This window comes from Lethenteron reissneri, chromosome 46, assembly GCF_015708825.2.
Source record: "Lethenteron reissneri isolate LAM-NWPU_2019-01 chromosome 46, ASM1570882v1, whole genome shotgun sequence".
In the NCBI taxonomy this organism is placed as follows: Eukaryota; Metazoa; Chordata; class Hyperoartia; order Petromyzontiformes; family Petromyzontidae; genus Lethenteron; species Lethenteron reissneri.
In genome coordinates, this window is record NC_083824.1 from 3,127,265 (window position 1) to 3,155,165 (window position 27,901).

General features: G+C 55.1%; 1 protein-coding gene across 1 annotated transcript in view; it reads left to right on the forward strand.

Moving 5' to 3' along the window:
* The window catches only part of LOC133354093 (solute carrier family 12 member 2-like), a 125,725-nt gene that overhangs the window by 33,057 nt on the left and 64,767 nt on the right, over positions 1-27,901 (forward strand). The window contains 2 exon segments of the mRNA XM_061570665.1: positions 10,573-10,704; positions 18,099-18,174. Coding sequence (XP_061426649.1) covers positions 10,573-10,704; positions 18,099-18,174 — 208 coding nt within the window.

Below are 27,901 nucleotides of genomic sequence, written 5' to 3' on the forward strand. Positions count from 1 at the left end.
CCCGGGTCGCCAATATTACAATAAGCAATCGAGTGCAGAGAAGACAACGAAATATATATCGGAGCTAAAAAGACCGCATTGCAGAGGAAATCTGAAATACTGCCTGAACATGAATTCATATGAAACACAGCTCCTGGGACCCTAGTTGGCTCGGACAAATGTATTTGTCAATTAACTGTATTACAATGCATTGCATTTCCAGGGTGCCTTTTTGATGGGACAGCCTGGATAATGCGGCAATGTACAGTGGCCAGTGCTCAATTTCAGCCCCGGGTCTGTCCAGCTGTGTAACCCCAGCAATACATTTCCACATCTGGCCTCACCACATCCAGTATTGCCCTCCTGGCTGTCCACGCCAGTGGCTACTGATTAGTCACCAGGAGAGCATCGAGCGGCCAACGAGCGCGCGAGAGGCACGCGCAAAACGATCCGCTTGGCCCAAACCGCGGCACGCACGCGCCGGCACGCGCGGCGGACGCGCGGCGGACGCGCGGCGGACGCGTGGTTCGTGGCACGCAACTCGTGCCACCCACGGTGGAGTTTTGTGCGGCGCGGTGGTCGCGGTTCAACGGATGGCCGCTCCGCGAGCGGACGCGGTCGGTGCCACGCGGGCCCCACGGCGTCGCGCGATCCCTCCGCGGTTCTGTCCTCAGTCCCAGATTGAACGAGTCCCCAACCCCCCGTGCCCCCCCCCCGTGCCCCCCCCCGTGCTCTGCCCTCCGCCCGCACGAGCCAGGCAGATGCCAGCTGCGGTGATCGACTCCCCCAAGGGCCTCGTCGTTACATTGCACTCGCCAAAGTTTCCATTTAAAAGGAGGAGGGGGGGGGAGGAAGTGGTGATTTTGGAGTGGGAGGCGTTTGATTTGTCACTTTGGTTGGGGGTGGCATGGGGGAAGTAACGAACCAATCTATTTTTATTTTAGTAGTCGAGGCCCAAAGAGCGACGTGGCTCTTTTTTTAGAAGCGACCTGGCCACAAACGACAGCTCAACGAAGTGGCTTGTCATGTGGAAATGTACAGCAGCCAAATACTCTAAACACATGTTCATTCTACATGTGGAGGGAAAAGCCGGAGGACCCGTAGAAAGATCCACACGACTATGGAGAGAACACGCTAACTCCAAATATACAGCAGCAGGCGTCGGTGTCGTCTTCGAACCCACGACCTCCTGTATACCAGGCGAGGAAGTTAACATCTCGCCGCCGTGGTGGAGTCTGGGTGGGGGTGGGTAGGCAGATAAGAGTTCACGCAGACTCGCTCGGTACACGGAGTCGGTGTTCTGCCCATCGCGCCGTGCGTCGTCTGGCACGGCGTCCAACACGGCGCCGTTCGCGCGCCGGGGAGATTCCCGCTCCCGAATTCTGATCTTGGAAGATGCCACCTCGGCACGCGGAGCAAAACGTGTTGGACACCAAGCGACGCGCTCTCGGCCGTGTCCACCGCGTCGCTCCGCGAGGTGCTTTTTCCAAGACCAGAATTCGGGAACGGGAATCTCCCCGGCGCGCGGAATGAAACGTCGGATGCGGTGGAGAACGCGTCGGAGAGCTTGGCGTGCCCCCGGCTTGGTCGACGCGACTCGTTGGCTGCCCTTCCCCGCCGCTCGTTCCTTCCAGGCCGCCAGTGTTCTTATTCATTGTTGGCGCGCCAGTGGAAATGTTTGCTCGTAGGAAAACAAACATTTAACGATTAAAGAAATGCTCGAGATATTTGCTCTGGAACAGGGGTGGGGGGCGGGGGGGAGGTGACGTTGGACGCAATCCGAGTGCTCCCCGCCCTCTGTCCGCGTCGCCTGCTGTCCCGCGTGGGAAGATCCGCGCGATCGTTCCGGTCGAGCACGGAAATGTGACGGATCCTTCGCGGAGGCGGCGCGCGATGTGAAACGTCGGACGTCGCGCCGAAACAACCCCCACGGCGCGGCTCCAACGCACCGGACGTGGGGGTTGGGAGAGTTGGACGGCAAGGCCGCCGAACGCCTGCGTGGACGTTGCGTTAACCAGCACCGGCCTTAACTCCTGCGGGGTGTTTGGCCGCCCGTAAGTGGCGCGGTTTAGTAACATTGCGTTGCCCAGTTAGGGGGTTCCTGAGCAGAGCGCTTTGGTGTGAACGCACAGGGGAAGAGATGCACCGAAGCGGGCAACGTAAACGGCTCAAGCCCGAGGGCTTTGCCAACTCTGGTTGCACAGGCTTTTTGTGGGCTGTGGTCGGAAGTCGAAGCGTATGGTGGTGGATTAGTGTGCAAATTGTCGAATTTTGTTTATGATGACAAAAACATGCAAATTAACTTTTTTTCGGGGAATTTTCTTTCATTAGCCACAGTCCACATGCGATGGTTTAATCATTTTAATTAAAGGCTGGGGAGAGGAGGCCCGGGGTGGGTGGCTCAGAGGTCAGAGCGCTGTGATGCTGCTGCTGCTGAGATACCCTGGGTTTGAATCTGGCTCTCAGCCGGGCATTGAGTGTATCGAGTTGGTGGACATTGCCCTTTCAAACCAATGATCGCGCAATAATATTGCTAAGAATGGTTTAATTGTTTTTTTTTTACTAAATGCGGATATATATATTTTTCCCTAAATGTAGATATTTTCCAGCTCCCCAGAATTGGCAGCCATACTACAATGATTTATCTTCAGCAGGGGCCCGTGGAAAATCGTACTCGGAGGTGTGTTTGTGCATTTATAAAAATGGTCGCGGGTAATGAAACGCTGAATTAGGTTCGGGCGTATTTCCTTCTGGAGACAACCGTCCTTAACAACTGGAGATGCAGCGCCCTGCAGGAAATCAGAATCCGAATATTTATACTGGAGGAATCCGATGAGCTATAAAGATGTCCAGTCGGGGCGGGTTAGAACGTTACAACAACAAACAGTACAAACACATTAAAGTAGTGTAAAGTACAACAAAGGTAAACAAATCGCCCAAACACATACAAAATAAAACGAAACCATCCCCAGCCTTGGTAGCGGCAAAGCTGCTGGAGTGGACGAGCTTCGCCCAGAGGTTTTTAAAATCGCTTGACCAGTGGAAGAGTCTTCAATGTTGCATGGATGGCGGGTACAGTACCTCTGGATTGGCGAATTGGGGTCGTGGTTCCCATTTTTATAAAAGGGGTCCAGAGGATGTGCTCCAACTACAGAGGAATCGCACTCCTCATCGTCCCAGGTAAAGCCTGTGCCAGAGTGTTTCAGAGGGAGCTCCGCCCGGTGATCAAGCCTCAAATTCAGGAGGAACAATGCGGATTCCGTCATAGTCGTGGAACAATGGGCCGGCACTTTTCCATTTCACAGATATTTTGAGGAGTCATGGGAGTGATTTTCCAGTCTGCTTTGTAGACTTGGAGAAAGGATATGAGCGTGTTCCCCACAATGTCTTGTGGGAGGTGCTGCGGGAGTATGATGTACCGGTGCCGCTTTTGTGCGCTATCCGGTCCCTCTATTCCCGGAGTGAGAGCTGTGTCCGTATTCTTGGTGTTAAATCCAAGTCGTTCGCTGTGGTTGTTGGACTCCGCCAAGGGGGGTAGGGGGGTGTCTTGTCTCGACTCTTGTTTGTGATTTTCTTGGACACGGGATATCAAGGCGCAGCCGAGGTACGGAGAGTATCCGGTACGGGGGCATGGACGTGGCGTCGCTGCTTTTAGCAGACGACGTTGTCCTCTTTGCCTCGTTAGTCTGTGGTCTCCAGCGGGCACTCGAGCGGTTTGATGCCGCGTGTGAGGCGGCTGGGATGAGGATCGGTACCTCCAAATCTGAGGTCATGGTTCACTCCTGGGAGATGGTGGATTGTTCTCTCCAGGTGAGGAGGGAACAGCTGCCCTTAGTGGAGGAGTTTAAACACATCGGGGTCTCTTTCGCGAGTGATAGTAAGTGGGAGCCGGAGATTGACCGGCGGATCGGTGCGGCGTCCGCGGTGTTGCGGGCGCTGTACCACTCCGTGGTAGTGAAGCGGAAGCTGAGTTCTCGAACAAAGCTCGCGGTCTACAGCTCAATCTACGTTCCTACCCTCACCTATGGTCATGAGCTTTGGGTAATGACCGAAAGGATGAGATTGCGGGTACAAGGGGCCGAAATGAGGTTTCTCCGCAGGGTTGCCGGGCTCACCACTCTCTGTGATCGGGTGAGGAGCTCGGTAATCCGGGAGAGCCTCAGATTCGAGCCGCTGCTCCTCCGGATCAAGTGGAGCCAGTTGAGGTGGTTCGAGCACCTGGTAAGGATGCCCCCCCCCCGGAAGACTCCCCCTGGAACTCTACCGGGCAGCAGCAACGTCCCACTGGGAGAAGACCCCTTGGCCTGCCCAGGACACGCTGGCGGGACTTTGTTGTTCGGCTGGCCTGGGAATGCCTGAGAATGCACAGGACGAGCTAGAGTCTGTGTATAGTAGTGTACTGTGTATAGTAGTGTATGGCGTAAGGTAGTGTAGTGTATAGTAGTGTAGTAGTGTATAGTAGTGGAGTGCTAGAGTCTGTCGCCAGGGAAAGGGAGGTCTCGACCGCCCCTACTCAACACGCTGCCGCCGCAACCCTCACCAGGACAAGCGGACTGATAAATTAATGAGCAAATTAACATTGCCATCCTATGAGTCAAAAGCCCACTGAGGTATGTATTTATGCCGTGACGCGACGACAATTGCGCAACTGGAATTAAACTATAGGGGTTGGCGGGGGTAGAAAAAAAAAAACGCTGAGCCGACGGCTTTCTCCAAAGGCTCCGCAAAAAGCTCACCGTCATCGATAAAAGCGAGGGGTGGCTTTCGCGTTGTCTAACCAGCTTGTCGTGTTTACATAACGCCGTGTGGCAGCAGCAGAGCCGGCAGCGGCAGAGCCACTGGGAAGTGTGCGCGGCCGATATTTTTTGGCAGATCTTATCCTCCACTGTAGGTCCCGTGCCGTCCCCCTATTGAAGTGCCGGGGGTCGCGACCTCCGTGCCGGCGGCGAGGAGCCCCTCGCCGGTGTCCCACGTGCGATGGCGAGCGCACAACCCCCACAACCCCCGAAGCGTAACTTTCCTGGCACGAGTGCTGTCGTGACGTCGCCGCCACTGCTTGGTGGCGGCTGTTTTTGTTTGTGTGTGGTAAGAGGAGGGGGGCTAATGGGTCTGTGTCCCAGGGGCAAAGCTACCTAATTCTGGCGCTGTAACAGCACCAACCCATTCCTTTAGCAATGTGCGATTTCTAGGCGTCTGATGCGTGCGTTAGTGTAATTCCGAAGCGGTTTGAGGTACCGGGGCACAGTGCGTCAAATGATTTTTAGGACTGTGTTGCAGATAGTAGAGATGTCCTGTCCCCACCTTCCTGGCCCGTGGAGAATTGCTCTCACGAAATACGGGCAGAGTCGGGGGGGGGGGGGGGGTCGCGATCGAACAAAACCGACTCTCGCACCCTCGCTGGGATTATGGCGATGGTGTGTTCATATTCGTGCGTGCCTCAAACCGTCGACTCATCCGGTCGACGAGGCAAATTCTCTAAAACTCCAGATGATTACCGACACACTGATGCCCCGTCTGGACCTTTAGGGTGATTTTTTTTATTGACCCGAGGTTGTTGTCTAATTTGTTATAACTGCGCCATTGTAGTCCCTGGTGGCAGTGTAGATAATGGCAGTGATAATGACGATGATGATAACATTGATGATGAGTCACGGCGATGACTATGACTGACGGTGACAGTGATGATGACGACAATGATGATGACGGTGACGACGAGTGATGTTATCAACGATGATGACGGTGACCTTTTTTAACGCCGCCCAGACCGGGTCCGCGTGGATGAGTTCGAGAGCGAGTGAAGGCCCTCGGAGCACCCGGCCAACCTGGCGCCACTGGCAGATAACAACAACGGCAGTGGCGGTGGCAGCGGCAGTGGCTGCAGCTGCCGCAGCCACTGCTGCAGCAACGGTTTCTACTCGCCAGGGCGTGTGTCTGCGGCGGCGCTACTGTAAATGTTTATTGAGACGTGTGCACGCTGTCGCTGACCGTGTTTGCGTTGCACGCAACGGATAGGGCTCGTGTTCATCGCCGCACAAAGCCACGTGCCGGTGGGGCAGTGGTGCCTCCCTTCTCAGGTTCCCGTCGCTGCTGTTTCCTTTCGCCAGGGGTGGGCGTCACGACGACTCGCGATTTGTCCGTTAGTTTCGGTTCCCTATTTTTCCACGGGTTTTCCCCTCCCCCCTGCCGCGGCACGAGCATTAAGAATTAATTGGGAACTTTCACACGCTGAGAGTGACCCCCCCCCCCCCCCACCGTCCTTTTTATTTTAGAGAACGGCCCACGGAAGAGGATAACGCAGAGCTACTTCCCGAGTTCCCTTCCTTCAAAGTGACCTCAGGTCCACGCAGTATGAGGGCAGTGCGGTGGGGGGAGGTGGCATTCTAACAAAGAATTTTAATTATCAGAACTGAAAATTTTATTTGGCAAAATGTAAGTGCAGAATAAAATGAGATTTTTGATTCGTTCTATTTTTTTTTCCGTGTGCGGTCATTCGTGACCGTTGGCTCTTGAGAAACCTGGTGTCATCACGGGCAGCAGCTGGAACCTGGATTGAAACCTGGCATCGCAGCGGCGCCGGCTCCGCACTCGGAACTCCGAGCCACCTGGCACCGCCTCACTAGCAGGGCAGCTCGCGATGCTTGTGGCGAGCCGTCTACGTAATAATTAACGTTTATAAGCAAATAACGCACAACCACGAGGTGTACGCTCTGCTCATGCTGAGGGTGCAGTGGTGACCTAGTGATGGGCGTGCCGCGCGGTGAGAACGGCGACCTGAGTTGGATACCGGGCCACGTCTAACGTGCGTGGCGAGCGATGTTTGCACTGGCCCCTAGAACTTAACCCCCCCATCGTATACCAGCCCCACGTTTGACCGGTGCGGTGAAGTATGGTCAAACAACCACCCATTACCAACATCGCATGCATAGGAAGGCCTTCCTCATAGAAAAATTACGCTGCAGGTTACTCTTTCGGGATTGTGCACAGAATTCCTCGCCCACTACCGCCAACACCTGGCCGGACATTCCCGAGAAGCGGTCGCATCAGTGAGGCTCTCCTGGGCGACTGTACGACGTGAAGAGAATACAAAAGCAAGGCGGTTGAAAATAGTCAGCGATTCTCAGAGCAGAAACACACGGGGGCTAAATCGAACCGCCGCGCGAGGTGTGGCGGACGCGAAAGGTTATTCCGCTCCTATTCACGATCGCAAATATTCGCCACCCTAACCTGGCGAGTTAAGCGGTCGCACGTCCTCGGAAAACACGGAGCATCGGCGTTGTGGGATTTGGGCGCGTCGACCCGAGTTTGGGTGACGTCACTGCTGCTGCGTCGTGAGCAGCGTGCGCTCGGGTACCCCCCTTTGGTGTCGTTGTTGTCGTCGTTGCTAAGCGTGTCTCTGTGTAGCTGCTGTCATGAGCTGAACTGATAACCGGAGCCGGGCCCAGCTATCGGATACTCTCTGCGTGCCAGCTGCCCTGTCGTCCCGCCCTGGCGCGTCGTTTCCGCCTTCTCGCCAGGTGTCGCCGTTGAAATGCGAACGAAGCCGCTGTGCACCGCACGAGCCTGATGATTGCTAAACGCACCTCCGATTTAGCATTGGTTGGCTACGAATGGTATGGTGCGATTTTAAAAGTTCGACATACATACAAACACGTACCGTGTGGTGTAGGGTGTAGCAATTTGTTTGCAATGAGTCTGTTATTTAACACACAGGCACTCGTAATCATAACCGCCCGCTGATGCTGGTTGCGACGACCAGCGAAACATCGTACCCAGTTGTTAAACGTGGTGCGGATTGCTCTCCAGCAACAACACACCCAGTGGTGCTTCTGAAGCAGTAATAAATTGACACGATCATCACGTGACAACTTTATGAATTGCCTGTGCTAGTCATAAAGTACGACACACTTTTTGCTTGCATGATCTTACCCACAAACCAATAATTACGAGTCGTAATGGTGTTTTATTTTCGCACACTGCAGTTCACGCTAATTACATCGCACAGCGCTTTGGATTTTTGCAGAGTTTTTGCATGGAGGCGAGGGAAACCTCGGAGGGAAGTTGGCCGTAGCCAGTGGCAACAATTGCCCAAGCTCTGTTGTCCTATAATAAGATATTTGGCCAACTCCAAATTTAAGATGGATAGATTTGTGAGTGTGTGTATGTGTGTGATGTATGAGTGGGTGGATTGGTGGTCTAGTGATTAGCACTGCACTACAAACTCCCATGGCTAACATCAGTGGCAAATTTATCTGAACCGGTTCTGGGCTTCTTAAAATTAGTATATGGAATGCATTTAGTCGTCGTCACGGCGCATGCGGCGCGCAATGGCGTGATATGTAATTCAACGGAGAAGATTGAACTCGGAACAAACTCGGTGACAATGTAATGTTGGGTCATGTTGGCATGGTCTTGGAACTGTTAGGCCAACGTTGGCGTGTCCTTCTGACCTTTGGGCCAACGTTGGCATGGTCTAGTGACCTTTGGGCCAACGGTGGCATGACCTTGTGACCTTTGGACCAACGTTTCGTGTTTACTGGGACCACACTGCGTTGGGTCACGAGGAACGGCATTTGTGCTGCTGTTCGCTGCAGACTGCCATGCCTGTGTGCTTCCTAGCGAGGGCGAGACATTCCATACGTTTATTCCTGGTCAGGAAGGACAGGACCTGCGTTATTACATTTCCAGTTTTTTCTGCGGAATTTTAGCACTGAGGTGCAGCCGCGAGGCAGCGAGCGGGACGAGCCGCGGGGAGGGCCAACCCAGAAACCGTGCCGACGTCGGGCCAACGTTGACACGTGGGCGGAACCATTGGTCCAATGTTGGCCTCACAATTGGCCCTAGGTTGGCCCAATTTCCCATATTTACTGGGAAGCCGTCGGTGAGGAGCGGTAATTACTCTCCACCCCGTGCCCTCATTCTACCGCCGCGGCCACTACGGCGTCGCGTGGAAACAAACAGCGAAAATCCCTTGGAGAGTAACGTACCGATACTTGGTGTGGGTTTCTCTCTCTAGCGGCGTGTAAATACGGCCGCAGCAACTGTTGGGGGCATTCGGTGTGGAGAGAGGCGGTTGGTCGGTCCTCGGCAGTGGAGAGAAGAGGAAGGTCTTCAAGCCTGGACATGAACATGGGCAGGGAGTAGACAGCATGGTTGGCAGGGGGGGTGAAGGGAGTTCTAGACTACGGGGGCATCGGCGCCGTTGCTACGTGTCGTAGAATGCAAACTGCAAGATTCTCTAAATCAGTGGGTCTTAACCTGGGGGTGCGAGATGCCCTTTCTGAGAACCCAAGGGAAGGTGGGAGGGGGGTGCAAGCTGCAGTAAAGGCTAAGAAACCACTGCTCTAAATGGAGCTTCATCCGAAGGCACTATACAAAATGTGGCACGTTATCGTCGCAAGGGGAAGCCGGCAGCAACAGGGCGGTGTGCGTTTTCAACGAAGGCAGCTCCGCAAAATATCTGCGACCTCACGGTGAAGAGGTTGTTTTGTTAAAGTTTTCCAGATGATAGATACGGGATGTCATTTTTTTTAAGGTGTTGGTAGATTTATAAAAAAAAAACCTGAGGTTCGACGCACACAGCCAACATTGCTTTCTCCATCATCACCACCCCGGCGTGGATGATGAAGTCCGTTAGTCCGAGCTACGTCCGATGGCACTGCGGTATTTTACGAACGTTCCCGTTCCAAGACAGAGGGGGACAGATTATTTATATCTGGATCGCAGTCCTAAATTAGTCAACGCGCTAAGTCCAAGCCAAAAAAGCCATGTCGTGATTGCACTGACGATTTACCCTCCGAATTTAAACGGTCTTGGATGCGATTTCAAAATAGCGGAACTGCACTAATGTAACAACACATCCGAAAAAAATCGATAACGTGATCATAAAGTAGCGTGCTGTGACGCGCAAGTGCTTTTTTTGTTTGTGTCCACGTCTTGTGGGGGAACGAAATGGGAAATGGTCGTTGAGACATTTGTCGGCAAATGAACGTTTCGCGAGGAATGAAATCGGCGAAACGTTGCTTTGCTCGCACGACCACAAACTTCCGGCAAACCTGCGTCTCCGGAACCGCATGCTGGCTCTTTTAAGGAACTGCTCCGTGGCGTTATAAAATGCCGCCTCTTGTCATATCGGTTGCCGACCCCCTGGCCCCTAAGGTCACCCGAATTGTCAGATTCTCAGAAGCTGAGTAAGTGTACAGGTGACCCACAGTGCTTGCGCCCAGCAATCTTGGGCGTGGGGGCGTCGAATGAAAGTTGCTGAGCGCCTCCTCGTTTGCGTTGGGAGACTGTCTGCGGGTTCTACGGTTCCCCCCCCCCCCCCCCCACGTGAAGCCAAACTCTCACTGTCCCTCTCACTGTACCAGCACCCTCCTGGGAGAGGCTTGAGACTCGAGAGAGGCTTTTTTCCGATGTAAATTGTGCGGGCATTATTATTGTGTTTTTATATTTGCTAATTTTAGGAATGCGATTTAGTTCGGGGAATAATTTGCATGCATTATTATTGTTTTTACCACGAGAGAGAGGCAGTTTTGAGCTGTTATGCACCATCTCCCCACTCACGCGGAATCACCGTCTCGCCCCAACCCTGGCCAGGAGCAAGGGGACGGCATGGGAGACATGGACGGGCTGGTGAACGGAGAAGGCGCCTCCGCAGGGAGCGCCACCCTGCTGCAGACGGGCGACCAGGGCGGCGTCGTCAAGTTCGGCTGGATCAAGGGGGTGCTGGTGCGTCACCGGCGGCTTCCGCACGGCACGCTGACGATCCACCAAAACACACGCACGCCGCTGGCTCGCCGGGCTCTCGACAATGCCAGGGCAAACCTGAACCCACTCACTCAGATAAATCCAACCTACTGGCCGCCCGATGCGCCAGCTCGCTCGTTCACTCGCTCGCTCGCCTACCTGCTCGCCCCTCGCACTTCACTGCCTATTCGGTAAACTTCCCTCCTCAACTATCCATGTACTCACCCACGGACCCACCTAGTTACTCACCTACTCTCCGAGCCTCACCCACCCATCCATCACTTAATCACCCGCCCACCTTCTTCCCCACTCTCGCGATCAACCACACCCCCAACCCACCCACTCATGCACCCAATCAACCACCCACCCACCCGTCAACTCGCCCATCCACCTACTCAAGCAATACACCCACCATCCGTACACTTGCTCATCCATCCACCCACCCAGTCAACCAATTACCCACTCATATACTGAACCATCCTTCCCCCCCCCCGCCCACATCCGTCTTGAATATTTGGCAGCGATAAATTACCACGTGATAATAAGCCACTACGTTGAGCTATCATTTGTGGCCAGGTCGCTTCCAAAAAAAGAGCTGTGTAGCTCAGTGGGCCTTACCTGGTAAAATAAAAAACAGTTGATGCTTTAGTTTAGTTACATGATCATTCGGCGGCAGTGGCAGTGTCTTCTGGGCTCCTCGCCATGGCTTAGGAGAATTGGAAAACCCCGAGCAGATTGCCGGCACTCTCAAATTGGAAAGCGCTATCCATCATGGCCACGACGTGTTAACCCCCAACCCCACCAAAATCCCGCCCGCACGGCCACTCCACGTTAACTCTTGTGCGGCACAACCGCGCACGAAATCTCTCGCAGAGTGAACTCGTCACGTTAGCCGGGTGGCGAAGGCGACGCTCTGTAATTGCTCGTGCCACTGCTGGTGGAAGGACCCCCTCCCCATCAGGAGAAGTTCTAGAGGAGCCCCTTCTGGAGGATAATAATTTTGGCCGACTTCTGCACGCTGGGCAGACGTCTCAGAAGAGGTGTAAGTGCCCCACACACGACGGACCTCCATATCTGCTAACTGTGGCTCGAACCCATTCATACCATAATACAGGGTTTTTTGGGGCTGTATCGCATAAATATAAATGTGTCCGCGGGGTGGAGAGAGACGGCGGTGGGGGTGTTTTTAAGAAACTTTCTCCGTTGTTTCAACGGCCACTTTGTGTTGAGTTTGTCCTTTCCCCACGCCTCCAATTAGCACGTTTAGCTACATACGGTGCAAAAGAAGTTCAATATACATACGTATGCTCCGGAATTTGCGACCTCAGGATTGGCAAGTCCAGCGTGCTGCCAACCATCGTACCCAACCCTTAACCGCGTCCACACAAACCATGGTAGATGTCTCTTACTGGCTGTGACATGGACAATTAAAAACTTTCCAGTGTGTGACTGGTAGCCCAGAGCATACCATGGAATATTTAAAAACTCAATGCGCCTGATTCACATGTGCAAAGGAGGAAGCCTCATCACAGTGGAACGCCAATCCTGATGCAATTATTCGTCCCAGCCACCTCGTTGTAAAATTGAAGCAGCTGGTCTCCATCTACGCGAGTCGTACAAAGAAGAAGATCATTCCACCAATGGGGCAACATCCAACCACTAGCGTCCATTTATTAATGGATGGGAGGATTTCAGGAGGGGCACGACTCCATGAGCAGCGGTGGGACGCGAGCACATGTTTTGTAAAAACGTCAAATGTTGTTGCACCTGAGGTCCAACTCAACTCGGTTGGCACCGATGACCCACCGTAGAGGAACACGGCATGTGGTGGTCTGTTTGGTTTTCGGAAGAAAAATAATAGCTCCGTGTGAACTTCTCCGGGGGTTTTGGCGAGCCAAGTGCACATTAGTGCTGCACTCGAGAGCGGATTAGGCGACTGCTCGCGAAGCGATTTTGGCAGTGGGCACACACTGGCGATGCGCGCACCACAACGACAACCGCTGTACACCGCTAAGTGGTGGTGATGTCACCACGGCGCTTGTGCCAGGCTGGGTGCACTTTGAGGCCGCGTGAAGTGCCGATGGCCTGCCAGCAGGAGGTCACGGGACAGACCAAGGTGCCGTGGGTTGACCGACTGAGATGACTGGCTGATGCACTAACTGTGCTCCCCACTGTGCCACCTCTGAATTTTAGCCACCTGGTGCTCCGCTCATTGTTGTGAGTGTCACTCTACCCTGTGTTGTTGCTGCAGAGCGAGACTGCCTCCAACTCTCCAGCAGTGTCGTTCACGGGCCACCTTCAAAACAGGCCGGTCTTGATCAGTCATGTTCAAGTCCAATCAATTCCATGTAATAAAACGCAAGAAGCGTCGTAGTAAAATCTTAGTTGATACCACATTCTGCCGTTGCTACAAAAAAATCGGGACACATCACGGGAAGAAGCAGAAGAGCTCGCGAGAACAGAAGAATGGAGCGCTTCCGTGTCAATGCATCGTCCTTGAGTGGTTTGCGCGATTTACTCAACCCGATCAAAAACCGGCGACTTTTGAACGTTGCGGGAAATCCGAAGAGTCTTCCCGCAATGCCGCGGCGGCTGCCTCGACGACAGGAGAGCCGGGGACGGGCGGCGGATCCCGCTCCCGCGTCGTGCGGAAGGCCGCCGTGCGTTTTTGAGCTGCGCTTTGGGCAGACGAACGGCGACTCCTCCAAGCGTCCGCCGTTGACGTCGTCGGTCTCCTCTGGCGTGCGGCGAGCAAGGGGGGTGGAGGGTTGGTGACCTCTTCTTGGTTCTTTTGGTAAAGTCACGTAGAAGGGAAGCAATAAAATAATAAAAATAAAACATAATTATTATGTTTTATTTTTATTATTTTATTACGTAATTAATATGTTTTATTTTTATTATTTTATTACTTCCCTTCTACGTGACTTTACCGAAAGAACCAAGAAGATGAATCCCTGCAGTCACGAAAGCTTTAAATCGGGTTGGTGACCGTTTGAGTGGCGGCTCGGTACCTCCGATTTCAGCATGGTCGGATTCGTACGGCGCAAAAGAAGTTCTACCAACTACATACAGCTGCCGAGTATGCAGGCGGCGCAACCGCACCGGAGCCCGGCGGGGTCGGAGGGGAGCGCAGGGGCAGCGAGGCAGCGGGGTGGTCTGGAGAGGGGGGGCAATCGCATGGAGGGCCCCCACCCCCTCCCCCCACCATTACATTTTCTTGAGCCTGGGGCCCATCGCCAGCCACGCTACCTACGCGGCTGCCTGGCAGGTGAACGGTTCGCCTCGGCAATCCGCAGCAGCTGCATTTATGCTCTGCAGGTGTTGCCAATTAACTGGAGCGAAGGTGGTTCATGCATGTAGGGGTTAAAACTCGAGGGAGATATCCACTGTACCTCGATTTCAAAATAACATCGCCGCCGCCGTACGCATAGAAACCGGCTCGCCGATGGCGGGGGGGCTGGGCCCACGCTCCAGCGGGGGATCAGGGGGGGGGGGCCATTTGCGGCGAATCGTGCGGCCCCCGGCTCGGATTGCCGCTCGCTCGGAGGAATTGTTTTTGCGTAGAGGATTTTATAACGGATTTTCTATGATCCCGTCGCACAATGGCCGGGGCGTTCAACTGACAAGAGGACATTGGGGTGTTCCAAAGCAGGGGCCTCATTGTGATGGGGATGATCGTCTTCATCAGCTGTGCTCAGATCACTCCATTGCCGGATGAAGGCCTCGCCAACCGCCGCCGCCGCTTCTCACGATCCTGCGGCGTAGTGAATCCTCCTAGCGCCCGACCACGAGCCGATTTCCCTCACGCCATCTCTCCGGTCGGCGTCCTCTCGGACGCGTTCCGTGCCTTTTTAGCCGCCGATTTGCTGTATTCCACCTCGACGGCGAGGGTCGGTCCTCCAGACGGGGCCCTCCCGCGTGACGTGCGTCGCGATTTGGTCAAACCCAGAAGGCGTCCCGGCCGTACCCCCAACCCTTGCTCCTTTACCCAACGCGACCTGCTGGTAGATCCAGAGCCGTGGTGTAGGAGCTGTCGGTCGTGTAAGTGAAGCAGAGAACGGAGTTTGTTAATTTGCACTGGGGTCACATGAACTCCACTGATGGTGATTTTTTTACAGCCCCTGTCTTGATTCACTGCTGGATGAAGACCGCCCGACCGCAGTGTCCGTCACGGGTGTTGTTTGTCCGTTCTTCACCACTGCTGGTCACGGTGCGTGTTGGTGAGGGGAGCACTAATTGCCCAGAAACTGCTCATCCTCTTCACGCCCGTTATCAAAGCTTTACTGGAAGAATTTGCTGCTGCTGCTGCTGATAAACCCCCGCGAAAACAAGACGGGCAGAGACGCCGAGCTTCATCGTGCTCTGTCAATGACCTCCTAACATTTTTATCTTTTTTCTTTTGGAGTAGTAGTGGTGCTGTTGCTGGGCTTGTCTCTCCCGCACTGGAATCTGCGCTCTCACGGAAGAGCCCCAGTCGCCGTTAATGGACTTGACAGCTCTGCTGAAGAGGCATTTCATGCATCCGTGCGCAAATGTCACGTTCACCCACTCTAGTGGATTTTGGATCCCCTTTGTTTTTAAACGACCCCATTCATCGAAGTCGCCGGAGGAGCGCGTACTACAACTTTTTTGTGTAAGAAAAATAATAATAACCTGGACGTTTTTTTATCTTTTATTTTCCAAACAACCACGGGCAACCCACGGGCATTGTTCCTGGCCTGGAGGGCCCCAGCCCTAACACGGCCTCGGCCTGGAGGATCCAGCTTCAATTGGCCTCCACATAAAAGTCTGCCTAGCCTGGGCCTCATGCGTCCTGACCTTTAATCCAAGACTCTCTCCTCGTGACCACGTGGAGGATGAAATCGCAGGTTGCCTTGCCTACAATCTCGTATTAACGTCATTTATATCGCGCCTTGGCGAAGGCGCGCTGCAGAGAATTCACAATGGTAAGTACAAATGCCGTGTTGAAGATGAGGTGAATAGAATAGATGAGAGGAGGTGATTGGGCAAACCTGTGATGCGTGCATGAAGTAAAGGCAAAATGTACGAGAGCAAATAATGTTGACTAATGGATTGGATGGAACGGGAATGAGTGTGAGCCATGGAGAGGCATTGTGAAGAGCGAGCAGGAACGGTGGTAGTGGCTATAAGGGGGGGGGGGGGGTAGTGGAGTGAGCTATTGGGAAAAAAAAGTGAGTTTTGAGGGAGGAGCGGAAACGTGTGTGAGCGAAGGTGGCCGCTTAACGCGGAGGGGAAGTTTGTTCCAGTGAAGGCGGGGGGGGGGGGGGGAGCGAGAGGAGAGAAAGGGCATAAGCGTGGTTGAGCAGCAGCAGGAGGAGGAACGGGGAGAGACGACAAAGCCTGAGAACGTGGAGGGCGAGAAGGGACACAGAAGGGATACAAGAGTGGCAAGATATGGTGGGGCAAGACCATGAAGGCATTTTTTAGACCGCGGAGCGGAATTTGAACAGGCAGCGATAATAAACAAATCCTCTTGTATCTGAGGTCAAAGTGATTTCCTCGTCAAATTACTATTGAGGTGGTGCCCAAGTTCCCGTTTGCAGTCCTGAGGCAGTGGTGGAATTTCCCCATCCCGAAATCTTGGGAGTTTGTCCGTGCATCTGAAGAGCAATGGAAAATAGCGGATCGGCTAAAGGTCAGCTGGTAGAGAAAGCTGCAGTACTAATCGTGGGGTGACAGCCTGAATCCTTCGCCTCGATCATCAACCTGTGGTCACAGCGCTGGACCTGGAGGTCGACGCTGTTTGTCCACAGAACGTGCCTCTCCCTGCCATGGAAACGGAGAATTTTCCAGCACTGACCGAGGAGGGTCAGGCGGTGACGGAAGAAGGCTCCGTGCTCGTTAAGGGTGCGGGGGAGAGACTTTGGGCCCTGGCCGACGATTTTCGAGAAGCGGGTGCGGCAGATTAGGTCGCTCTCTGGTGACGTGCGCAGTGCGTTGACGACGACGACGACGACGTCGTTGCGGCCAGCGGACCGAGATGCACCCAAGAGAGGACGTTCACCTCGGAGACGCAACAAGAATGACATGAAAGCAACACGAGAAATCGGGGTTAAATCAATTTTGCTTAGCCTTGTCAAACCAAACCCTTAACCGGCCGAACCGTGCACGTGAAAGTTGCCGTGGGTGTTTGTAAATACACCCCCCCCTCTCTCCTGCTCGTTATCGCTGGAATCTACGGCCAACTCCAGTCAGCAACCCCGGTCTTGAGACATCGCCGCCCGCGTTTGGTTTGGCGGTTCCCTGCCCCCAGGTTCAGTGTCACCAGCGCTACGACAAGATAACAGCGGCACGGTTGGCCGCCACCACCGCTTCCTGGAGATGGTGGTGTGGTGAGGGTGGTGGGGGGGGTAGAGAGAGGGAGGAGTCTGGATCCGATCCATCGCATGACTCATTGGGGTCATCCTAAGCACACTGTTGGTGTAGTATTGAATTGTCTAAATTATATATTTCCGCGCCGCCATTTTTTCATTCAAATTTTTTCATCAGCGTTCCATGTTATATTCGGAGCTCTGCAGCTAGCATTGCATCACTCTGTGCTGGAGAAAGGTTACTGGAAGATTAGCACGGTTGGCTACGTACGGTGCAAAATGTCTCTACGCGAGAGATGCTAATGCATGTTTCTTTTCACGGCATCGTTCCAATCGCACAATCGGGGTGAAATTCGGGAAAAATATATTATTTGTGTTTGTTTTTGTTAAAGAAGCAAGTGTGCCCGCATGCGCCATGGGTGGCTGCCTCCGATGCCCCCGACCGGTACAATTTGGCGCGATGCCGAATTTCCCGAAAGGTCAAGTCCCCCGGTGCAGCCGTGAAAATAATGGTTGTCAAAAGTCGACCTTTTTTATAGAGCGCCGCCCACCAACACGGACACGGGGAGGGGGGCGCCACCACGGGGTCGGACGGGGGGCCTCTGGCCGCGGCCGCACAGGTCACACACCGGGGTGGGGTGTGTGGAGCATAGCGGTCAGCGATGCTGTCGAACCCGGCAACCCGAGTTCGATTCCCGTTCATGGCCAACAACCCATCGCCACTTGGGAGACAAAAGGCGCCGGACGTGGTGCTGCCCCCACCCCTCCATGTGTCGTGCCGACCTTCGTAGGTGCTCACTAACCGCACTTGCCTCAAAAGTCTGTAAAGGCTAAACGGGGGATCTTTGCAGTGGCAGCGTGAGTGTACATATCAACCACGTGTGGGGGCTGTCTAAGTTGTGTACATCGGCACGGGTGCTGGTGGGGAGGGGGGCAGGGCAGTGACCTCTGCTGGCGAAATAGGCGCTTGCCGACGCAACTGACGTTCCAGCAGTCTAGTCTGTCTAACTGAGGGATGTTTTGCGTGCCGTCTGCGTCTGACAGGTACGATGCATGCTCAATATCTGGGGCGTGATGCTCTTCATCCGCCTGTCGTGGATCGTCGGGCAGGCCGGCATAGGTACGTTGTCACCCCCTCCGTCGTTTTGCGTCGTTCGTGTGCGCGTCTCCTCTGCTCTTGGTGTTTGTTTTAAACCTGTCGAGGTAGCCAAACGTCCGAGCGACCTGTGGGAGCGTGCAGGTGTGGCCCGGGGCTCGCCGGAGGTGAGCGTTTTAACCCCCAGCTGTAAGTTGAGGGGTGAAACGACTTGTCCACCAGGAGGTTGATGAAGCGCCGGGGTGACGAGTCGCGTTTCGATTCAAGAATCAATGATTCGTTCTTGCGTTGGGGTGAATGTCGCGGCTTTTAAGTTGAAGGCGGTAATTAATTTACAGCCATTCTGTCAATCCACTGCTCGATGAATGCCTCCATGCTGTGTTGGTCACGGTTGTTTGAACATACTTCACCACGCCGGTCGGTGCGGTCCTGCGGATGGGAGTGGAGCCAGGACCATTTTGAGATATCGGACTCTGATCGTCGCGTTCACGTTGCAGTGTCCCAACCACTGCACCACCTGCTCCCGCACACGTGGTTGGTAATACCTAAATTCATAATGATACTTTACAGTTGCCGAAGGAAAACCTCCACCACATCGTGTCGTGTGCTTGTGTGTTTGTGTGCACGCGTGTGCGCGTGCATTCGAATTGAAAATAACAATTTAACACGCACACAATTTGCGCGTATCGCGAGCTCGACAAATCAATGTGAATCGATACACATCCTAGTTGTCGTCTTCTTCTGCCGCGTGGAAATAGCAACGTTCAACAAGGGGAGATGTCGCGTGTTTACTTCCAGTCCAGGACATCATTGGATATACGGAATGAACTTTAGTCGTCCCGCCGAGAAGCCACTCGTAAGGGGGTGACTGTTCACGGCGGCGCGCTCCGTTGGGTGGCATTCGCCCGCGCAATTGCAGCGCGAGTTGTCCCGTAATCCTCGTCGCCCCACGTGCATCGCGTGCGAGCCCCCGTCGCCCCCCGTGGGAAGACCTGCTGCAGGTTACAATTACCCCGAATGTCTTGGGTCCTAACCATCGCGCTCGAGTTGATGGTTTTCATCCTGGGCGCCGTGGTGGCGAGATGTTAACTACCTTGCTTGCAGGAGGTCGTGGGTTCAATCCCGACCCTTGACGCCTGCTGTACATTTGGAGTTTACATGTCTCTCTCCCCGTTGTCGTGGGGATTTTTCTCCGGGTCCCTTTAGTTTTTCCCTCCGCATTTAGAAACGTGCGCTTGGAGTATTTAGCTGCTATACATTTCCACGTGATAAGCCACTTCGTTGAGCTATTATCTGTGGCCAGGTTGCTTCTGAAAAAGAGCTATATAACTCAGTGGGCTTTTCCTGGTAAAATAAAAAATAGTTTAGTTTATAATGTGGTTAAAACCTCGAAGTACACGAGCCCTCTTCTGCGAAGGCATCTGGCCATCGCCGCTGGCCGTAGAACGTTGGTGCCACTGTGCGGAGAACGTGCACCGCCCCGGGCACTGGCTTGGCGGGGCGGCCGTGTGGACAGAACGTGCCGGGCCGCGTGGAGCCGGTTTTATTTAGCGCCGGACTTTTCGCAGAGCGCCGCTCCGTGGGTCACTCCGCTCCGTGGGTCGCTCCGCTTTTGAGCCTCGACTGGAGCGAGCTGTGGTGAGAAAGAGGGAGAGCGAAAAAGAAAGTTCAAAAAAACTAATAAAAATAGATTTTTCGTTTATCTGCCTTCGGTAGTTGAACAGAGTAAAACATTTTTGTTGACGTTCGGCGCTTTGTAAACAAACAGAGTGTGCGGCAGTGGGGTTTATCTGGCGCGCGGTTTGTGTGCAGGGCCCTGAGCTCGCGACCTCCGAGCCCAGAGCACTGCGTCATATCTGAGAGAACACACATTCAAAAACGCCATTGGTGGACAAATAGGCCGTTAATTCTGCGGCATTAGCCCCGGCTTGGCAGTTGCGTCGAAAAATGAACGCTCAGTACGGGCGGGCGGGGAGGTGGGGGGATACCTGGATCGGCTGCAGGTCACAACGACGCACTCGCTCACCCACTCGTCCGCTCACTAACTCGCCCACTCACTAACTCGCCCACACACTCGTCCGCTCACTAACTCACCCACACACTCACCGCACTGCAGGTCACAACGACGCACGCGCTCACCCACTCGTCCACTCACTAACTCGCCCACACACTCGTCCGCTCACGAACTCGCCCACACACTCGCCGCACTGCAGGTCACAACGACGCACGCGCTCACCCACTCGTCCGCTCACTAACTCGCCCACACACTCGCCCACTCACTAACTCGCCCACACACTCGCCCACTCACTAACTCGCCCACACACTCGCCCACTCACTAACTCGCCCACACACTCGCCCACTCACTAACTCGCCCACTCACTAACTCGCCCACACACTCGCCCACTCACTAACTCGCCCACACACTCGCCCACTCACTAACTCGCCCACACACTCGCCCACTCACTAACTCGCCCACACACTCGCCCACTCACTAACTCGCCCACACACTCGCCACTCTGCAGGTCACCTCACTTCTCCATCTGCCTCTTCCCTTGCTCTGCTCCACTTGGGAATTCCCTCCCCCCATCGTCTCTTTCTCCCCCCCCCCTCTCAAGCTCTTTGATAGTGCAGTTTGTGGCTGGCCACGTGACGCTTTGGGCCTGATGAGTCTGTGCCCATCTACTGTGTAAACAAAAAAAAGCAAGCTTACGCACGCACGCACGCACCGATGCGTGCGTGCGCAGTGAAGTGCGTGAGCCATGCCTATGCCGCCCGACAATCGCCTTCACGCTAGTTTGCCTGTGGCGATTTACACACACCAGGAGTGCGGTACGTCATCGGCACGCACGCTCGCTCGCTCGCATCCGAACACGGGGCGCGCTTGTTAGTGGGTGCAATTAACTCGAGAAGCATCGCGCGCTTGGCAAAAATGCGCACTCGCACAAAAACACTCCTGTTTGTAAGTGCTTCGTGAACTAAAATATATATAAAAACAAATGGCCAGAATCAAATGTACTTGAATATAGCACTTGTGTTTATATATATACCTAAAGGCAAAGATCCCGCTGTGTAGGGTGCACAGACTGTTGGGGTGAGCACAATTGGCGACGGCAGTTTGGGTGGACAACAAGTGGATGGGTGGACAACAGCACGTCTGGCCGCCTTTGTCTCTCACCGGTGCTGATGTTTACACACCGCACCAGGTGCTCATTTGAGGTGGAGTCAACCTAGGGGTTGGCCCACGACCGGTTCAGATATTGCTCGTGAGCGGGTATCGAACTCTGGCCGACGCGTTCACATCGCGGTACGCTGCTCCCCCGTCTGTGTGTGTGTGTACACCCAGTGTGTGTGTACACCCAGTGTGTGTGTACACCCACGGGCACAGAAGCACAAAGGTGTGAGGAGTAAGTGGGCTTTGGCAGGACACGGTGGCAGCCGAGGGATGGAGCCTTCCCAAGCGGCGGTGGTGTGCACTTGTCGACACGGAGCGATTTTTCGATCCGCTCGCATGCAGGACCTAAGGTGGATCGTTGCATGGCGATGGCCACGAGAGATGGCGATGGCTTTTGGGGGAGGCCTGAATCCACGACGTTCGGCGTTAGCGTTGCGCGCGGCGCCTTTTGGAGCCGCCGCGTTGCTCTTGCCGTGTGCCGCGGTCGTCGCCCGTTTGCCACGACGGACGGATGGCGAATGGTGTGCAGTCCCCCACTCTCTGTCTACGCCTTCTCCAAACGCGCACCATTCTGCACTCACTTGTAGTCCCGCGATGTCTGTTGCTCCGCTACTGGCCGGGGGCGGATGGGGGGGGGGCGATTTGGCGGTGTTCGCCGAACTTTTCGTTCTCTTCGTTAAACACAAACATTTTCACATTTTTGTTCGCATTGCTCAACCCCACGCGAATTTTTGGCTCCCGAGTTCCAAGCGGAATGACAGACAAACAAACAAGCGTGTTTCAGAAAACCATTACGCGATGGCGTACACATACACAGTTGATTAAAACCCACAATTAAAGCAATTTGACGAAGACACCGGTACAAAATTGGATTTTCTTACACACACGCACGCACATGGCGTTCGCTGGTAATTGGAGAAAGGAGTAAACATCGCTGGGAGGGAGGGGGGCGGGGGAGGGGTGGGGGGGGGTTTGGGGCATTATGCGAATGGGGGCTGGTGCTGGCGCGGTACAAGGGCCCTCGCTGTTCTCGCCTCTCAATCACCGGCGAGCGGCGAGCGGCGCAAGCCGAGCTCCGAATAACAGCGCCCTTGTGTTTTGCCGTTATTACTCCTCTCTCTCTCTCTCTCTCCTCCGCTCTCCCTCTATTATTTGGGCGGCAGTTAATGGGGGGGGGGGGGGGGGGCGGTACGTTTCTCTCCACGTGTAAGGGATCTGCGCTTGATATTGTGCCCTCCCCGCGCCCCACAAGACAGGGTCGGGGAAGGGCGGCAGGGGCGGGGGGGCGTTGAGGCTTTGCGCATTAATTATGAATGGGGGCTCGAATGAGACGGCGCGTTCGCACTCCGCGCTTCCTTCCCGCGCCCTGCCGGGTTTAACCCGTTCACCCGCGATGGTGGACTCGGCATGCGCGGCCGGCGCGCGGGGTCCGAATCTCCGCTGCCGACGAGCGCGGGTGCCGGGAGTCGGTGAGAGCCGGTGGACGGCGACGAGAACCTCCGGAGGAGGCTCGCGGGGCCTGAAGGCTGCTTCTCAGGAGGATCCTGCTACATTGGGAAAGTTTGATCAGATTCGTTTTGTTTATTGGCGAGCGGGGTTTGGGGTTTGTTTTTTGTGTCCTTGCGTGTCGGAGGAAAACGGCGTGAGCAAAGAGTGCCCGGAGTAATAACCCGGCATGCATGAGAAGCTGCCGGAGATGATGCTCGAACCTACTCGCCGCACCGCCACCTCCTGATCACGTCCCCCGGCTGACGAGGGTTCTGAAAGGTTTGCAAGTCCCCCCCCCCCGTGATCCGGCGAGCGTGCGGCAGAAGTGACCAAATGCGGCCTGTGAGAGGTGCTGGGTGCGACGCGATTGGCTGCATTCCACGCGTCGTACGAAGACGTGAGTGTCCGATGTCGGCGGCGAAATGAGTCCCTCCGCTCGGACAAAGGCGAGGATTATTTTGGCGTAGAAACATTGGCGCTCGATTTGTAAGACGAGCGGCGACTCTGGTGCGAAGCCGCGGGGCCCCAGTTTCATTTTCGATAATTCTTGTCGCGGGGGGAAAGCGTTAACGCTGCATGTGCCCCCCCCCCCGCCCGCCACTCCCCACCCCCCCGCCCGCTGGCAGTGGCCTCCAGCGAAATGCGGCACTCGGCCACCCCAGGGGATAGAGCGCGGGGGCGGTGTGATGATGGTGATGGCGGGGAAAGCGGGGGCTTCTTCGCGGCCTGGGCTGGGATGAGAGCGCGTGTGTGTGTGTGCGTGTGGGGAGCGGTTGGCGCTACGCTGCGCTATGAACCAGGCAACCCGGGTTCGATTCCTGCTCACGGCCAACACCAGTGACGATTATCTGAACCGGTCCTGGGCCTCCCCTAGGTCGACTCGGCCTGATTTGAGTACCCGGTGCAGTGTGTAAACATCACCACTGAGGAGACAAAGGCGGCCGGGCGTGGTCCTAACCTCACCACCCCCTCGCAGGCCATGCCGGCCTTCATAGGCGCTACCCACTGAACAATGCTCACCCCGCCTGCTTGCGGGGTGAGCAGGGCGGGCCGGCGGGTCTGTGTGTTTGTGACTGCGTTGCGTATCCCCCCCCACCTCCCGAGGGGAGAGATCCGCACTTGGCCCCGAGACACGACGGGGATGTGGAGTCGACAGGAGCGGCCGACGTGAAATCCGCTGCCCCCCCCTCCCCACCCCTTTGTTCTCCGCGTCGACGTCACCACCTGACCGCACCGGCACCGCCGCATCGGGGAGGGCGAAGCGATGACACATGCGCGGTGACCTTATTAACCGCGGCGGAAACGATTGCGCTGGAGGTCCCTCCTCCCCACCACCACCCAACCACCCACCGTGCGCGTTCGGGCACCAGGAAATTTGGTGGCGGGCGGCTCTCCCGTCGAGACGCCGTGTGTGCGAACGAGCGCCGTAATTCGTCTCGGGCTTGACGTTGGGACAGTCGGCGGTGAATTATCTCGTCCGCCGCGGTAAAGGTTCCCGTTAATAAGACGTCGCCGCGTGGCAGTGTTTCACTGGCGATGGCATCATCGACTAACCCCAGGAGCTTTCCCGTCCGCTTACCCCTCGTGTGTGTGTGTGTGTGTGCGCGTGTGCCTAGCGGCGCGTGGCGTCACGTCCAGAACGAGTTGCGAATCCGCTCAGATCGGTTGCAGAGCAGCGGCAACCCCTTCGTGTTTGAAAACGGCTTCGTGGGAAGCGGCTGTTGCAGAGCTACCTCCGAGGTCCCTTCCAGTGGCCTATAATCCACACGGAAGGGACATGTGCCGGCAACATTTTACGTGCGAGCAATGTTATTCGATTAAACGTACACATACATGAAAAAATGAGTGTATTTAGTTGAAATGCTTTGTAATTATTGTAGGGTTTGTCAGCTGCTCAATTGATTCTATGAGTGTAACTTCCTATTCCTATATAGCGAGTGGCCATCAGAAAACTAATTTCTAAAAATGGAACTCCGTTTCCAACTATTCTCATTCTTTATTTCTCTCCTTATTGGCTGTGAAAAGGAAGGACCATTGCCTGAAACGGCCTCCGTGGCTCGTTTGAACAATTTTTTTCCTTCTAAGGCCACAGCGTTATCCACCAACGTGTTCGGTTTCCTTTGCACAGAGCGGGGCGAGCGGCAGCTGCTTCCCCACCCGCTCTCCGGCGTGGAGAGTTGACGTCCCAGAGTTGACGTGGCAAGTCAAACCGACCGACGCTGGTGATCGCCAAAGAGGGAATTTTACCCAAATTTGAAAGCGCAGAACGAAAATGCAATCTCCACATTGAGGGTTTGTGGTGCGGTCATCATCATCAACCAGGCTGTGCAATCGAGCCCGTGCAATAGCAGAACACTCTGTTTATGTTGAACTTCTTTCGCACCGTACATGGACCGCCGTGCTAATTGCAGGTGCGTGCGGGTTTATAAGAAGGCTCGAGTCTATGGGTCTCCGTATAAGTCTATGGATCGTGTAAGTGTATCGTGAGTCTATGGGTCTCTGCGTAAGTTGATTATTTACTATGCAAGTCTATGGTTCATGTAAGTGTATTGCGAGTTTATGGGTCTCTATGTAAGTCTATGGTTCTCTATGCAACACCGACACCGGGGTCAACTACTAAGTGTCGCCGTTTAAAATTAATTTCAATCGCGATGCAATTGTGACCATTACTTGAGCTAATGATGCCGCTAACAGCCGTAATCATAATTGACCCCCGTGTTTGATTGCAAACGGACGGCGGCCATTTGTTTAGAAAGTGAACGCGCACGCGCCGCGCGTTGCAGGGAACGGTGGCACAGTGATCAGCGCGCTGCGCTTCGAATCCCGGTGATCCAAGGCGACCCGGCGGGGGAGGCGGGGAGGGGGGGATTCTTCATCTTTGTGCGAATTGCTGCGAGCGTGCGTGCGTGTGCTTGCGTGGGATGACATTGCGTCGCGCCGGGGGTCCGTGATCGTCAGACCCTGAGAGCACTGGGGGGGCCGCGGCGGCGAGAGGCATGGAGGGAGGGAAAGTGCAGAGAAGGAACGGGGTAAAGAAAAACAAAATCCGCCTGTAACGATGACACGGCAGCGATGATACCAATTATTTACTCGGGAAGAGAGTCGTGGAGATTCTCGAGCTCGAGGCTAGGTTTTTTTTTGCGGGGGGGGGGGGGGGGGGTGATCCCTGTTACATTGAGATATTTGGCCAATTCTTTTAATGAGAGTTTAAAATAAGGCCAATGAGCTTATGTAGATCTTTTTCAGAAGTGACCCGGCTATATAAACGATAGCCTAATAAATTGTCTTATCATAGCAGCCAAATACTCTTAATGCATGTTTCTAAATGTGGAAGGAAAAACCGGAGGACCCGGAGAAATAACCACGCGACTACGAGGAGAGAGACACGCAAACTCCAAATATACCGGAATCAGGGTTGAGATCGAACCCACGAACTGCTGTATACCAGGCGAGGTGGTTAACATCTCCTAGCCACCGCGGCTTTCTGTGGGAGGAACGTTGAGAGAGATCCCGGAACCGCACCGCGTGCGAGGGGGCAGCACTCGGCACGCCGCCCACACCACCTGGTGACACTCGGCACGTCGCAGCCCCACGCCCACCCCACCCGTTGGTCGCTCATCCCGGGGGTCCTAACCAGGCTCTTGCCTCCCCCCCTGCTTTGCTTGCGAGGTCTAACGAGGCACTTTGAGAGCGATCCGGTGGTTGCCGTCGTGGCATTGCGCCGCATCCGGCCTGCGATGGTGAAGAGAAGCGCCCGCTGGCGGGTTCGTGCATCTACCCACGTGCGCGTGGAGCGGCAGTTTGCTCGTCGCACTGCGAAGCCAACGACCTGACCTCCAGCCTTAGGGGTCTGTGTACAGAGTCTCCGCTGTCGAGCAGCAGCAGGACCGAGTGGGTGGGGAGAGAGCGAGAGAGAGTGCCGCTGTAATTTGATGTCGGTGGCCCGGAGTAGATTGGTCTCCGAGAGCGCTTGGCTCGTTAGCGTTGCCCCTCCCGTTTGTAGCCAGGTGTGTGTACGTACACACACATACACACACGTACGTACGTGTGTGTGTGTTAAACTTATTTCGCGCCGTATGTAGCCAACCACGCTAATTGGCGTTTGAATTGCGAAAGGCAGCGCTCGGGCAAGCCGAGCCGGTTTGCACAGACGTGTGACGGGGGTTTGGATTCCCGGTAATGTTGCGCGTGGGGCAACGTTACAGCCCGTTGGTCAATGAATAGGTGGGACGAAGGCCTAGCCCCGCTGCGCTGTGTGGCTCGTGGAGGGTTGCTTGACCGTACTTGGCCGTGCTGGTCAGCGGGGTTGTTGGTGCCAGCAGCACGTGTGAAGAAATCCAGGGCCACCCCGGAGGAAAAACCCACGCTTGGCGTGCGACGGTTACGCTCAAATCTGTGCGCAGACGGATTCAAGAATTTATTGCGAGAAAGGCGTTGGCTGACTCTGCGCCGTTATCGCCGCACAAATGCCCCATTTTTTTACGAGGAATCGTACCCGTAAATTAAATGGCAAGTAAATGAGCGTCTCCCGTGCTTTTAGTTTAGCTCGGCGGAGCCTCAAGCGATCGAGGTGACGTCTCGCGAGGCTGTGGCGCGATTTTAAACGGCGCTTCTCGGGTAAAGGTCACGGCGAAATGAGGCATTGCTCGTATGGTGGGCACGGGCATGCTCTCCGCATCACCACCTTACTCGAGGGAAAGGGGTGGGGGTGTTGTGCTCATCGAGGCGGGCGGAATTGGCTACGTTCATTCAATGGAATCGCCACTCTCTCTGCGGTGCCTGCCTGCCTCCCGCCCTCCGCTGAACCCGCGTGCGTTTCTCGGTATACCGCGAGGGGCGTCTTTCGTGAGTACGGTGGTGGGGGGGGGGGGGGGTGCAATACAAACACCGTAAAGAGCGGGGTTCAAAGGGGAGTGATGGCTGTGCGACCTTGGCGCTCGACTGCTCGTTGCGAAACCAAACAATGGGAGGCGTTGTTCGACGACGACGACAGCGACGGAGTTTGCGGTGGCGGCGGAGATAAGGGGACGAGGTGCGCCGCGGTGGGCACGATGCAGCCGGGGACGCGGTGCCGGTTACCGACCTCGTCGG